At 33.8% G+C, this 15,737-nt stretch overlaps 1 protein-coding gene across 3 annotated transcripts in view; it reads right to left on the bottom strand.

The window, feature by feature from the left end:
• LOC118184554 (interleukin enhancer-binding factor 2 homolog) overlaps positions 1 to 15,737 on the bottom strand; it is a 58,799-nt gene that overhangs the window by 15,674 nt on the left and 27,388 nt on the right. For all 3 annotated transcript variants that reach the window (XM_085825844.1, XM_085825834.1, XM_085825839.1), the window contains 2 exons: positions 6,766 to 6,882; positions 3,072 to 3,238 (listed from right to left, as the gene is read on the bottom strand). In XM_085825844.1, the coding sequence (XP_085681970.1) occupies positions 3,072 to 3,238; positions 6,766 to 6,882 (284 nt within the window). The remainder of the gene's footprint in view (positions 1 to 3,071; positions 3,239 to 6,765; positions 6,883 to 15,737) is intronic.

The following is a 15,737-nucleotide window of genomic DNA, read 5'->3' as shown; positions in this document are numbered from 1 at the left end:
TTGTTATGCTTGTGGTTCGGCCACTTGAGAAGGCCACCCATGGCATGTTATTCCAGCAGAAAAATGCCTGGCCTCATGTCACACATCACATTCTCAATGGAACTAATATCCTTCCCTGGCCAGCTGCCTCACCACTCCAACTTGTGTGCGCTGCTATCAGACATGTGGTACACAGGGCACCACAGGCACATAACGTTGAGGAACTGAGAGCTGCAATTAACTCATCTTGGCAAGAAATATCTCAGAAAACCATTAATAGCCTCATAGATAGTAAGGCTCCAGGACTTTAAAAGAGAAGGGCTAGCTCATAGAGCTTTTCCCCCTGAAACAGACAGTGGGGAGTGATTACGTAGCCATGATGACACTGAGCGCAGAGATGCAATTGACAACATAGAAATTAGCATTTTAAATTTGAAAAACCAGCGTTAAAAATGAGCTGTGTGTGAAAGATAGCTATAATTTAGAAGAGACAGTGTTACTGCAGTGTGCATTTTGCACTGAACATTAAAAAATTTAATAGTACTTACTCAATTTTAAAATAACAGATAAAATGTGCTACAAGCATAAAGTTCCTTTTTTTTTAATTTGCAGGGATTTTTTTTTTCTTTTAAATGCATGTTTATTTCTAATCATTTCTTTATCTGCATGTTAACTAAGAGAACTCTACTACTGCTTCTAAGATAACTATAATAACAGCTATTTAAAATTAATCAAAATACAACCTTAAATTGGCAGTCAAATAAATACAACCTTGGCAGTCAAATCAAAATACAACCTTAAATTATTAGTTTTATACATGTATGGTTATATATGGCAAAATTTTTGCTAATCAAAGTTCGAGTTTCAGCCTAATTGTAAATTTTACATTAGCATATTTTTCACCCGATTCAATATAATAACATATTTTTTTAGATAATTTTGTAACTTAGGCTTACATCAATATTACATTTAAATAAATACATGTAAGATTGTTATCTTAATTTAGACAAAACAACTTTACTCACAGTACCTAAAAAAATTATTTAATTTTTCAAAAGTGGGGGTTAAGGAGACAAGTGTTCTTATGACAATTGCTTTAATGTTATACTATTATATTTTATCTAGAATGCTAAGCTAACACAAAATCGAATCAATAATAATGCAGGATACAATACTTAACAAAATTAGTTCCCATTTGAAATATGCTTTACGCTATTAACTTCTAAAATGTCATCTTAGAAATATTTCAAATCAAAACATATTATGCAACTACAAGTTGATGAAATATTATTTATTGGCTGCCACATTTAAAGCAATCCACTTTTTTGCCTTTTGGGTTGCTTTTCTTTGGGAAAAACATATGCATTTCTATTTAAGAGACGTATTCTAATAAAAGTTCGCACTCTGGAAAATAAATGAATTGCTTCTCTGTTAACTTCAGGATAATGTTTCTCCAATTTATTAATTAAAGAGCCAATTATATGCTTCCCTTTAGAGTAAGTTGTACCATGAACTGCACAAAATATGTTTTTGAACTCGTAAACTGTATTCATCCATGAATGGGAAAGTTTAGTCAAACCTTCTAAGGACAATAATTTAATTCATTCTGAATTAAATATTGGTTCATCAGCACTATTTTTAGATATTGTTCCCAATGAAGACCCTTTAGCTAAAAAGTGGTTTCCCAGTAATTTGAGGCAGGAGTCGAACAAAGAAATGACCTAGCCCTTCTATTTATCCCTGGTAAGGCTCACCATTTAGAAGCCTGTATAGTTGCCTATGGTGGTCACATCAGATACTGAATAAACAGTTTAACTTTTCATATCTTTGTTTATTTATTTAATCATCTGCATATGTGTCTTACCTCTATCAATCCTGTTATTTTCACACTATTATGCACATTCCTGCATGGTGTTGCAATTTCACTTTTGACAAGTGTATTATAAGAACATGCTACTTGGGCATACTGTATATCAATGCAAGTATAAAATTTGTGGTCATGTTTCTTAAACATTAGACCTGTAACTGGTAAATTCTGATTCCTCTGACTAGAAAAGTGAAGTTTAAAAAATAATAATAAATAAATCAATAAATAATAATAAAATAAAAAAAACTGCAGCCACTTGTACAAATGGTTGACTGACATAATTTAGATGACTGTAGTAGACTGGAGACAGTTTATTGCATAGATGTCACTTGGAAAGGCTTGACTTCAGTAGATGATGACATCTGCATACAAAAGTAGCCGTAGATTTACACAGTTTTATCATTGGATAGAGCTAATGTTTAAGCCTCAAAATCCGATTCATATCAATACATGTGCGATACGTACTCCCTATTTTTGGTAGCTCATTTTATGACAATAGAAGATATACAGAAGCGAGCACTGCATGTTAGCAAAGCTGGGGAAAAAGGACTACACATTCTGAAGAACTGTGATAATATAGAATCAAAAAGTTTCAGTTTCAACTGAAATCTTTAATCCCATTGGAGAAAAGATATCTACATTACAGTGTTACACAAGATAATACGATGTGAACCAATTTTGAAATGATGCATTTTAGATTGATACTACTAGTTTCTATTTTTAGGGCAGAAGAGAGAAATGTCCAAATTGAAACAAAGAGTAAAAGAGCTATTGCAAAACTCAGTAGCATGCTTTCATATTTTATATCTTACATACAAACCCACACCTAAACAGAACCTAATCAAGGCGTTCTAAAAGTTTTACCTTGTTATCATGCTATGGAATAAAAACAATAAAATTTCAATACTTCATCTGCAGCTTAAATCCAATGCTCAAAAACTTTCAATTCCATATGAAACTATCATTTTAGATAATTTATGTTTTTTATACTTTAAGAAGGTTCTTTTTTTTTCCCTTCATAAATGAAATTTAAACTTAGACAGATGTTGCTTTTATAAGAAAAAAATTTGCACTTTTACAGTGACCAGCATGTGTCCCTCTTCTTCAAGTGACAAAAATATTCTGTGCCTATATTTTCAAACTGATACGCTTCTTTTCAATATATCATTTACACAGTATTACCTCCAAAACATTGAAAGAGAATACTTTAATAAATATTTAGTACCAACAAATCTAGAATCCAAGGATTTAAAGGTTGAAAACCTTCAAATCGATTTCTGAGATCCTTGAAAAGTCTGATCAAAACTTTAATACTTGAATGATGAGCATTTTCCTCAAACCAACGAGCATGACGTATTGCTGCTAAGTGATGCTGAAGTATCTTCTGATCCACTGTAAGAAAAGGTTAAATTAGTGCCATAAATGTAATAAATACAGTAAATACTTTATGCATTAATGGAATTAATTATTTTTACAGTTCACATCAAATCGAAAGAATAATTTATTTAAAATAGAATTTCTAAACATAACAATAATAAAAAAAAAAAGACTATACCAAATAGTCATAGTAAGAAATGCTGCTCAAAAGTCAGAGGAAAAAAATATTTATTTACCACTCCATTAAAACTTTACATACTCAAAAATTAAATTATCTTCTAATTTATACAATGAGATATAGCCCAACTAAAATACAAATGAATTAAAATTTTATTTACTTAAAATTTCATACTTTAGAAATTTCTATTCAATTGGATTCATTTTATTAAAAATAAAAACAGTTACTTAAGCAGAAGTTAATCATTTTTGATAAAATCTTTTAAACCAGCTGTTTCAAGTGACATCTTGAATGCTGACTTATCCCATTTCAAGGTAACTGGCATTACTGTATCTTGCATGTATAAGCCACACTTTTTTCACAAGAAAGCAGACATAAATCAGGAATGTGGCTTATACTTGCAAATGATTAGAAATAGGCACATACAAACATATGGCAACATAGCAGCACATCTTTAATGACTGAATGTAAAATCCATTGTTGTTGGGTGAATGTTACATAGAGTACAAGTTTAATTGACATTGCAAGTCATTTGAAAGAAAGAAAATGTCAAGCAAACGATTTAACTACAATGCACATTTTAAACTACAAGTTATCAAATTCTCTGGGAAAAATGTGAACTGAGCAGTAGCATATCATTTTGATGTGGATGAATCCAACGTGTGATAGTGGGAAAAGCATAAGAATGAACTTCAAGAAACAAGAGGAAGGCATTTTGTGAAATGTATCCACAGCTGGAAGAAAAGGTTTCATCGTATGTGAATAAGAAAAGAAGTTCTAGTTATGCTGTAATGCCTTCTATGATATACTTCCAAGCTGATCGGATGGAGATAAGCCATGATTTTTGAACAAGTGCAGATGTTACGTGCATTGTATGTGTTGGAATGACTCATTACTACATCACAGAACAATATCACTGCACAATGTCTTCTGGCACAATTTAACAACAAAATCTAAAAAATATCAGAGATCTAAACATAATTATTGGCAAGCAACAAGCTAATGGCTATATGTTGTCTGAAATTGGTAATGCAGTCAAGCATTCACTTACAGGGACATGCCTATGTCTAGTACAGTTACAACAACAAGCTCACATGCAATAGAATTAAGACTGCAGTTGGTGAGAAAATGGAAGAAAACAGCCACCATACATTGTGTTAAAAAAGACTGTAGCCAAAGACATACTGCCAGTATTTTTGTACACAGGGAAAGGGGGATGCAAGAGAATCTCATACTGGACTAGCTAAAAACAGTTTGGAACAGACAACATCATGATTTGTTGAAACCTAAGAGCTTGTTAGTTTGGGGCAACTTCCAATGTCAGACAACTTCAATTGGAAGTGAAGTGAAGGGGAAATTAAATGAGTTAAAAACTGATGCAGCTGTGGCTCCTGGAAGCCTAATTTCCATGCTCCAGCCTCTCGGTGCTACTGTAAATTGCTCCATTAAAAAATCCTTCCAGAGATTTAATAATTGTTTGAGTACAGAAAACCATGTCAAAACGAAGAATAAAATGTCCTAGTGTGCAATAGGTGTGAGAATTGATTCTGGCAGCCTGAGAAAGGAAATCACTTGTGATGAAAGAAACTGAAACAATGATTAAATGATTTTAAAAAATGTGGAACACCCGTGGAGAGTGATACAAATTTGCAGGTAACTATTCTAGTGGAACCGACAGGGACAGAAAATAAGAGGTCTAAATACTGGAAAACTAAGAAACATGTTTCTTTTCATTAATAATAAAAATTTGTCTAAGTGTGTTGTATGCACTATTTTACTTGCTTTTACATCTTCCCCCCCCCCAGGAAAAAATACTGCAGGTGTAGACGAGCTATTCGCGGCTCATCTTCGAGAAATTTGTCTCCAAAAATATTAGAAGTGAAAATTAAGGATGCAGCTTATACACATGGAAATACAATGTGATCTTGTTTTAAAGGTAATTAAAAAAAAAAAAAAAAAAAAAAAAAAAAGAGGGCCAAAAACAAATATTAATCATAAAACATAGCAGACCTGGTTTTAAAGATGCTTGCTGTATTTAAATACAACAGATGTCCAGAATTCTATTATTTAATTGAAGACGGAAAAAAATATCAGACATTAGGATTCTCATGTTTAAAGAAGGTTAATTTGGCATAAAACCTAAAACTGGATGCAAATTGACTTTAGACAGTTGATGGATGTAACTGCACTTAAATTTGTTTGCTTATAGCTTCCGAAAAAAATATTTCTCAGATAATTCACAGATTTCTTCTTTTCAGCCTGGGTTGTTGAAGTAAATCCCCTTTTCATCACAAGTGATGATGGATGATGCAGTCCAGAATTTTGTCCTTCCGTTGATATTTGAGCAGATTAGCACAGGCCTGAACAGGTCTGTCCTTATCAGCTCATGCAGCACTCAGCGATTGAACTTTTATGTCAAATTTATGCGATGCACAGCATGACTAATGGACACGGCATTAATGTCTAACTCCTTAGCAAGCTCTTGAGTGGTTCCATACTGATCTTCCTCCTCAAGTTCTCATAGGTGGGCCTCATCAACATCAGTAGGCTTGCCAGAGTACTCTGCTTCTTGAATGTCATATTTTTGAACTTTCAGTACCATACCTTCACAGTGTCATATGATACAACATTAGTACCTAAAGCTGCGCACATGATTTTGGTGATATGCATAGCTGACTTTTTGGAACAGAACTGGAAGTAAATGATGGTTCTAATCTGGTAGCATGATAGTTCCATTTCAGACACCTTGTACTTAATGATAACGATATTTTTTTATAAATTTCATAACACAGTTTTCTAAAGCAAGTTTCTTTCTTTCAAATGCCAAAAATCATTTGAAAAAATATTATTAAAACATTTTTATTATTAAACAAACTTTTTTCGCAAATGATATTTGCAATAGTGAGAAATTTCCATGAAAACACAATATATAGCTTATCTGTGCCAAACTTGTATTCGGAAAACACAATAAAAGACTGGATTTATTAGATTATAGCAAAGCATGCCAAGGCTATGAGATTTAAGGCAGGTATACCTTTGAGGAAGACTTATTAAAGCTTGCATTTATGTAGCACATAGGTAAAACCTTAAAAAAATCCATGCAAAAATTTTATTCCTGGTTGAATTATACACATTCAGCAGTCAGCCATTCAGCCACTGGCAGGCAATTAAATATATATATACATACAATTATCTCTTCTTATAAAGCTAATATTGATTTAAAATTGAATTAAGAGATTTTATACCTTAATTACTCCTTTTAATAATATCATATTACAAACTGCATAAAAAATTTCTTTTCCAATTTACCAAAGAAATTTCAGAATCATTGCCTGAAAAGAAGAAATAACATGAAATCACTTACAATGCAGTTCTGGGTCAAGTTTTCTTAAGTTTTGAGGTACTGTAGTAATAAGGCATTTCACTGATGCTTCAGGAGAACCGATTTCAAAGCCACCTTCAATGCCTACATGATACAGAACTAAAAAATACAAAAGGATCAGTTTTTATGACACATATTTTTCACAATAACATAGCATAAATGAAATCTCAACAAAAAGCAATTTCACGTAGAATAAAAAGAATTTCAGTTGCTGCTTCCATCATTGGATTCTGAAGATTTGTTTTACTGATTTATTTCTATTTGAGGACAAGAACTAATATTTCAAAAATCAACAAACTGACAGTGAAACAAAAGGGCATTCAACAGTAATTATTTTAGACTAGCTGGCAAGCCCGCCAGATGAGCAAGCTATGGCCAAAGCAACATTTATAAGTTTTATAAACTGAAAATAAAATGAACTATTAATCGTTTGAGTCCGGCAAAGCGCTTTACTTGTTGTATGCCAAAAATACAGCGCCGCGCAATAGTGCTTCTCTTGTTTTGTATCGAGAATGCGAAGACGCTGCTGTTGGCTGGTATACTTTACGCAATTATTGAGAGCAGTTATAGCGATATCAGTAGCAGTTGTTTTATAGGAATTGGAAATTGTTTTCATTTTTTTACCAAGTGTTATACTGATAATTACGAAATAACCCATGTCAAGTTCTGATTCATTTGAAAGTGACTATGTTATGAGAAGTGATAATGAAGAGTATAGTAATGACCTTGAAAGTGATAGTGGGAAGTGACATCATTCGTTCTAAGAGATTCCGAGTTATTAGTGATAGCAGTGATGATGATGAAGTAACTGCAAGCACCTCCGATGACGATATTATTGATGAGTTTTTACCCATGGATACAATTTTTTCGAACGAATCGAATACTTTTTCTGAAGTACCTGGACCAAAACATGCCCCTCCTCCTGATGCGAAACCAATTGAATATTTCAATAATTTTTTTTCAATTTTCAATAATTTTTTTTTCAAGTATACTAACCAACAGCAGCGTCTTCACATTCTTGATAGAAAACAAGAGAAGAGCTATCGCGCTGCACCGTATTTTTGGCATACGACAAGTGAAGCGCGCGCTGGACTCAAACGGTTAATTTAATGTTGCTTCTATTAATACAAAGTTGCTATCTGTGACCAAAGCAAAATTTATGAGCTCTATGTACACCTGAAAAGAAAGTGCATAAAAACATTTCAGTATGACTGAAGCAGCTATTTGTTTAAAATGCTGATATTAACGAAAAATTTCGACATACAATAACGTCACATGAACCGCATGTCTTTTTTAATGTCAGAATATGACATTATATAATAAGGACATATTTAATGTTTGGCAATTTTTATTTCATATTTTGCAACACTTATAAATTTTTATTAACAAACTTGGCGATTTCAGAGTGACCAGTGACAACACTTCTCGAAATAAAGCAGATTTTTATCAAAGGCACACAAGATTGTTGCTACTCAGAAGAACGAGCACAGAAATTAGCATTTTCAGATTTTCTAATCAATATCTCACCTGATTAAAGCCATACGAATGTGAGAATGGTTGGAATGCCTTCCCAAATTGGAAAATATAGCTTATTTTTAAACCTTTTACTGCATCATCTCTCCTCCTTGAAATGTTTATTTAGTTTAGTCCTTATTTTAATGTAATATAGTAGTTACTTCTACTTCTTTTTCTTGCTGCTACTGTTTGCATTGAGAACGGACTGTTTCAACCTAATTGAGATGCAAAAACGAAACATGATTTACGTCATCTGAAAAGCCGATTCGTGCCGATAGCTGATTGATTGCCGTGAGATGACGTTATTCCTACTTCTGCTATAAGTATCTCGCGTCGCTCTGGCTCAACCCTTCTAGTTCCTGGTTTCCCGGCAAGTGAGTGAGCAGTTTCCAGCCCCTTCAAAAGGATGCATGCAGTCCGGTGAATAAGAATGCCTTGATTCCGGTTTGCGAGATGATGGTTCCAGAATAAAGTTCTTTGGTTCCAGAGGCTACCATTCGAGTGACTGCCGTGGGTGGCATCCATGTTCTTCAATGAAGGCGGAATTAAAAATACGTGAACGGCGATTCCTTGTGCAAACGGAATTAGGCCGGTTTTTAAGTGTTTTCAAGAACTTCATTTAAATTTTCGGGTGTTTTTCTTGACCATTGATTATGGACTGATTAAATGTGTAGCCAGCTTTATTTTAGGCCGCATAGTCACTGTTTAGGACATTTTTATTTATATAGAATGCCAGTGTTTTGGAGACCAGGAAAAAATATTTGATGAATGATAATTATATTATATTTTTCCTAACACTCTAATATTGTTGACATTTATTTTTTGAGTTTTTATTCTTTATTACATTGTTAATAAATTGGATAAGTTCAAAATCTTTTATTGTCTTCAATGTCTGCACAACATATCTCAGGGAGCTTTCATTGCTACTACTGCTAAATGTTTAATTTCTTTAAACTTTAAACCTTGCTTTAGCATCATTTTGGTTATGGGCCACCAGCTCCTGAGTTATTTTTAGTGCAGACTTTTGAAGTTTAAAGTTAATTTAGGACTTAAGAGATTGGGGGGTGGTTTTTGTTAAAATTCAAATATGGCTACTGTTAGTGTCATGCATATTATTGCTAAATTTGATGCATGTAATTATTTTACATGGTCCAAAGATATGAAGTTTGTCTTGAATGAAAAAAATGCATGGCTTTTGGTCAAAGGTATCGAAAAATGTCCTGATTTAGATGATGTTAAGGGTATTGAAAAAGAAATTATTGCCGACTATCAAAATAGAAGTCGATTGGCATTATCGTTAATTTATATGAATGTAAGCCCTGAATATAGAAATTTGATATGTGAAATTGATGACCCGGTAGTGGCATGGAATACGCTTGCCAAATATTTCCAGCCAGATTATCGGTCAAGACATATGTCCCTGTTTTCAGAGTTCTTAAATTGTAAAATTAAGCCAAATGAAAGTATTAGTTTCTTTTCTTCTAGATTAAAACACGTAACTGAACAGTTAGCTGATATTAATCAGGCTGTAAGAGACATATATATATGTTTCCAGTTTCTTAGGTTCCTTCCAGATAAATTTGATCAAGTAGTTCAGAATATTTTGAGGTGGCCAGATGAAAAGTTCATTTTTAAAAATGTTGAACTTGAAATTCTAGCAGAGGAAACGCATCTTAATTTAAGAGAGATAGATAGGGAAAACTCCAATAAGACTATAGAAGTTCAAAGTACTCACTGTGAACCCAAATTTAAGCAGATTAAAGGGCTCAAGTGTTATAAATGTGGCCGTCCAGGTCATGCTCAAAAATACAGTAGAATGAGAGGTAACTTTTCCAGATCACCCTCACCTGCTTCTTCTGTTTCCACAGCTGTATCTAGTAGTAATAAAACATCTTCTAAGTGTAAGAATAAACCCAAGTTGAGTAAGAGTAAAAATAATTCCCATGCACAGTCCCATTTTATAGCTCAAGCCAATGTTAACAATTTGGAAGAAAATGATGATAGTTGGATTTTTGATACGGCTGCATCTCATCATTTTTGTAAAAATCGTGAATTGTTTGATACTTTTTCTCCTGCGAAAAATGAGAATATGCTAGTAGCTATTGATGGGGTAACTTTTCCAATTCATGGGAAGGGTACTGTTAAAATGAAATTTGGGGATACAGTTATTTTGCTTAAAGATGTGTTATATTCACCTGAACTGAGACGAAATTTAATATCTGGACCTAGGGTGGATATCAATGGAGCAAGATTTTATGGTAAAAATGGGCAAATTAAAGTTACTGATGATGAGAATTCAACTTTGTACAAAGCTAAGTTGATAGGAAGTAACTATCATGTGTTCCCGAAAATAATCAAAAAGGGGGGCAAATCTGTGGAATTTGAGGCATCCACAGTTCAGCATAATAATAGTGAATTATGGCATGGTCGGTTTGGTCATATAAATTATGATACTATTGTCAGGACTAGTAAGAGACATTCAGTTCGAGGTCTTCCTGTGTTAAAGCACTCACCTAATTTGTTTTGTGAACATTGCCAAATCAATAAGCAAAGACGAATCTCCTATAGACCCTTAGAAGGTATTCAAGTAAAGAGACCGCTTGAAAGGGTTTTCTCTGATGTATGGGGACCTATTAACATTCCAGGTAGGAATGGTGAACGTTATTTCGTTTCCTTTATTGACGAATATTCTCGTTATGTGGTAGTATACCCCATCGTGGAGAAAAGTCAGGTGTTTGAAGTATTTGAAAGGCATATAGCACATGCGGAAAGATCTTTGAACCTTAGATTGAAGTACTTTAGGACTGACAATGGGCGAGAATATGATAATGATCAATTCAGGTCATATTGTAATAAAAATGGTGTAAAGCACGAATTTACAGATGTCTACACTCCAGAACAGAATGGAGTTTGTGAGAGATTTAAGCAGACAGCTCTAAATAATATACGTGCAATCTTACACGATAGTGGAATGAGTTCCGAATTTTGGTCAGATGCAGTAATGTATTTTGCATATTCATTTAATAGAATTTGTCATAAGGGCCAAGATAGAACCCCATTTGAATTATACACTAAGCGGAAACTATCAGTACGTCATCTTAAGGCATTTGGAACAATTGCCTATGTAGGAATTCCAAAGGCTAAAAGAAATTCTAAACTTGATCCAAAGGCAACGAAGGGCCGATTGATTGGGTACAGCGTACGAACAAAAGGGTACAAGATTTGGTTGGAAAATGAGCAAAAGGTAGTAGAAACCCTAAATGCTACTTTTAAAGAGTCGATTGGAATGCAGAAAAGTGGCAGTGGAGCTGCACTGGGCACCCTACCTGATTTGGAATCTGAAGAAAGGGTAGAGTTCCAATCTACTGACACTCCAGTTGGCTATTTTCCTGAAATAGAGGAAAGAACCGATACCAATGTACCTTCTTCTACAATTGGCACTGATACTCAATCTACATTGAGACAAGTAACTTGGCTTCGTAAACCTGTTCCAAGGCCAGACGGCACTCGTACGGATGTGTATTATTTTGAGAGGGGGTCTAATCAAAGACTACGATCACCAAATGATGTAGAAAGGTATTGCACTGAACATAACATTCAGTATGATCCTACCTTGTTTGATTTCAAGGGAAGCAATACTTATAGTGGTGAAATCGACCCAACTGGTACTCCTTCAACGTCGTATACCCGAGATAGCTGACTAGATGTTTCAATTCCAAACACTTATAACCAGGCAATGAAATCTGCAGAAAAGCTTAAATGGATAGAGGCAATGGAAGAGGAAATGGCCAACATGCGAAAGCATAAGGTATGGCATCTTGTTCCACTTCCTAAAGACAAGACTCCACTAGGTTGCAGGTGGATTTTCAACATTAAACGTGACGAATTTGGAAACATTGTTCGTTTTAAAGCTCGTTTAGTGGCTCAGGGTTATCGGCAAATTAAATACGATACCTATGATGAAACCTACTCTCCTGTAGTCAACTTTTCAGTAATAAGGCTCTTTTTCTCCCTTTTAGTTGCACACCTTGGATGGGCAAATATACAATGTGACGTGAAAAGTGCCTATCTCTACGCTCCTTTATCAGAGGAAATTTACATGTCCCAACCTCAGGGTTTTGTGGAGCGAGATAAAGAAACTTTTGTGTGTCGCTTAGATAGAGCCTTGTATGGTTTGCATCAGAGTGGCTGATTATGGTACTACGAGTTGGATAGAACACTATGTAACCTAGGGTTTATCAAGTTTGAGTGGTGTAATTGTGTCTATCGTTTTAAAGATTTTGTCATTCTGTTGGTTTATGTTGATGATATAGTTGTGTTTGGGAAAAGTGAAGTTCAGGCCAAAAGGATATTAAAAGTCCTAAGGTCACATGTTGATTTGAAAATTTTAGGTAAAACAAGAAAGCTTCTGGGTGTGGAGTTTGAATATGAGAAAAATAGTGTTTTAATTCATCAGCAATTATATATAGAAGACATAGTTGATCGATTTAAGTCTTTTAAAATACAAATTACTTCCCTTCCAATAGTTAAAGGTGTGAAATATTCAAAGTCTCAAAGTCCCAGTACACAAGAAGAAACGACTGAAATGATGAATTATCCTTATAGAAATGTTTTGGGATGTCTCTCGTTTCTTTGCAATCGTACTCGTCCGGATATAGCTTATGCTGTTAATATATTTTCTCAGTTCCAAAGCAATCTTGGTAAGTTTCACTGGGAAGGATTACTTAAACTTTTAGGGTACGTTTCCAATACCAGACAGCACAAACTCAAACTGGTATGCAAGGAACTGAAGCTCAATATATATTCAGATTCGGATTTTGCTTCAAGCAGGGATGATATGGTGTCTATTGGTGGACAAATAGTTTTGTTGGGAGAATCCCCTGTATCTTGGCGTACATTTAAAGAAAGGGGAGTGAGTTTATCTACTATGGAGGCTGAATTTATCTCCATGACTGAATCAGCAAAAGAATTAGTTTGGTTTAAAAACATTTTGGATGAATGCATTCAGTTTAAGATTGCAAGTAACTATGTTTCGAGGCCAATATTTTTTGCTGATAACATGGCTGCTATATGTTTTACAAAATCACCCATTGAAAACTCAAGGACAAAACATATAGATGTGGAACTATTTTTCATTCGTGATCTATTGAACAGGGAAATTTTTGATTTAAAATATGTCCCAAGTAAAGATAATCTGGCTGATCCCATGACAAAACCGCTGACTAAGCATAACCTGATAAGATTTTGTGGAACAATTTTCCTATGAAATTTGTTTTTGTGTGTATTTAAATTAAGACTTTTGTTTATTTGAAACTAATATGTTATAAGTCATATTATGATGGATATTAGGTAAATGTAAAATTGTATAGTGTAGAATGTTGTATGAGTGACCAGGGCCCTGGGTAAAAGTATTGAGCGTGTGATCATATATATGACTTTGTATTGTTCTGTAACATGTTGGACTTTCTTGCTACGGTAAAATTTTTGAATAATGGGATAAGATTTTCCCAAAAGAAAAATTTTCTTCAAAATTTCTGAATGAAATTGTGATATTCATTTATTCTTGTTTTGAATTTTGTAAAGATACTGGCATTCGGTTTTTATTTCAGGTCGGAGATGATGATGTGGGGGGCATTTGTTGGAAAATATAGCTTATTTTTAAACCTTTTACTGCATCATCTCTCCTTGAAATGTTTATTTAGTTTAGTCCTTATTTTAATGTAGTATAGTAGTTACTTCTACTTCTTTTTCTTGCTGCTACTGTTTGCATTGAGAACGGACTGTTTCAACCTAATTGAGATGCAAAAACGAAACATGATTTACGTCATCTGAAAAGCCGATTCGTGCCGATAGCTGATTGATTGCCGTGAGATGACGTCATTCCTACTTCTGCTATAAGTATCTCGCGTCGCTCTGGCTCAACCCTTCTAGTTCCTGGTTTCCCGGCAAGTGAGTGAGCAGTTTCCAGCCCCTTCAAAAGGATGCATGCAGTCCGGTGAATAAGAATGCCTTGATTCCGGTTTGCGAGATGATGGTTCCAGAATAAAGTTCTTTGGTTCCAGAGGCTACCATTCGAGTGACTGCCGTGGGTGGCATCCATGTTCTTCAATGAAGGCGGAATTAAAAATACGTGAACGGCGATTCCTTGTGCAAACGAAGTTAGGCCGATTTTTAAGTGTTTTCAAGAACTTCATTTAAATTTTCGGGTGTTTTTCTTGACCATTGATTATGGACTGATTAAATGTGTAGCCAGCTTTATTTTAGGCCGCATAGTCACTGTTTAGGACATTTTTATTTATATAGAATGCCAGTGTTTTGGAGACCAGGTAAAAATATTTGATGAATGATAATTATATTATATTTTTCCTAATACTGACATTTATTTTTTGTGTTTTTATTCTTTATTATATTGTTAATAAATTGGATAAGTTCAAAATCTTTTATTGTCTTCAATGTCTGCACAACATATCTCAGGGAGCTTTCATTGCTACTACTGCTAAATGTTTAATTTCTTTAAACTTTAAACCTTGCTTTAGCATCACTTCCCAAAAACTTTTGGAATCTGGAATAATATATTTAATATTTGGCAATGCTATTTTTATTTCAAATTTTGTAAAACTAAACTTTTTTATTAAGGAACTCTACGATTTGAAAGCAAGCAGTGGCAACACTTTTCGAAATAAAGCATATTTTTATCTCCAGCATGCGAGACTGTTGCCACTCAGAAAAATAAAGGTGCAAATTAGCATTTTCAGAGATTTTAATTAATATCTCAACTAATTAAAGTCGTATGAAGATGAGTATGGTCAAAATGGCTTCCCATGAATTTTTGTAATCTGGGGGTACCTCTCTCGAAACTCAACTCTTTACTGTTCCATAGGAGACAATGCTACAAACAAACAGATGCACAGAGATTTTAATAGCTGTACTATTAAAATCTCTGTATGAAGGAGAAAAATATACTATGCAAAGAAGGAAAGTAGTTTTAACTATTAAATTCAAAAATTAAAACACCAACATCCTGATTGAGTTTTTTCTCTTACACTCATAAATTTATGCGATCTGAGCTTTGTTCAAGAGTGGTGGTGGTGGTAGTAGTAGTACTTTGTACTGGTTGGGTACTAAAGGTTGTTCAGATAGTATGCATTAGTCAAAAGGTTGAGAACTGCTGATATAGATCAGCGTTTCCCCAAACCTTTTGTTACCGCGGTCCGGTATGAGATTAAAAATTTTTTCACGATTCATCTTATAAAAAAACATTTATTTACAAAACAAATTTTATTTTTTAATAAAAATCAAAATTCAAGTTATTTGTTTATTTATTTCATACACAAAAATTGCAAAATAATGATATAACAAAAACATAAGTAATTAAAGACAATCTATTATCTTCATTTAAAACTTAAATAAAGCAAAGTTTGTTTTATATATTTTGACCT

The sequence above is a fragment of the Stegodyphus dumicola genome, chromosome 1, assembly GCF_044657685.1.
Source record: "Stegodyphus dumicola isolate Sdum_Otavi_A_Nest chromosome 1, ASM4465768v1".
NCBI lineage: Eukaryota > Metazoa > Arthropoda > Arachnida > Araneae > Eresidae > Stegodyphus > Stegodyphus dumicola.
The sequence above is the reverse complement of the archived record's forward strand: the minus strand, read 5'-3'. Positions and strand labels throughout refer to the sequence as shown.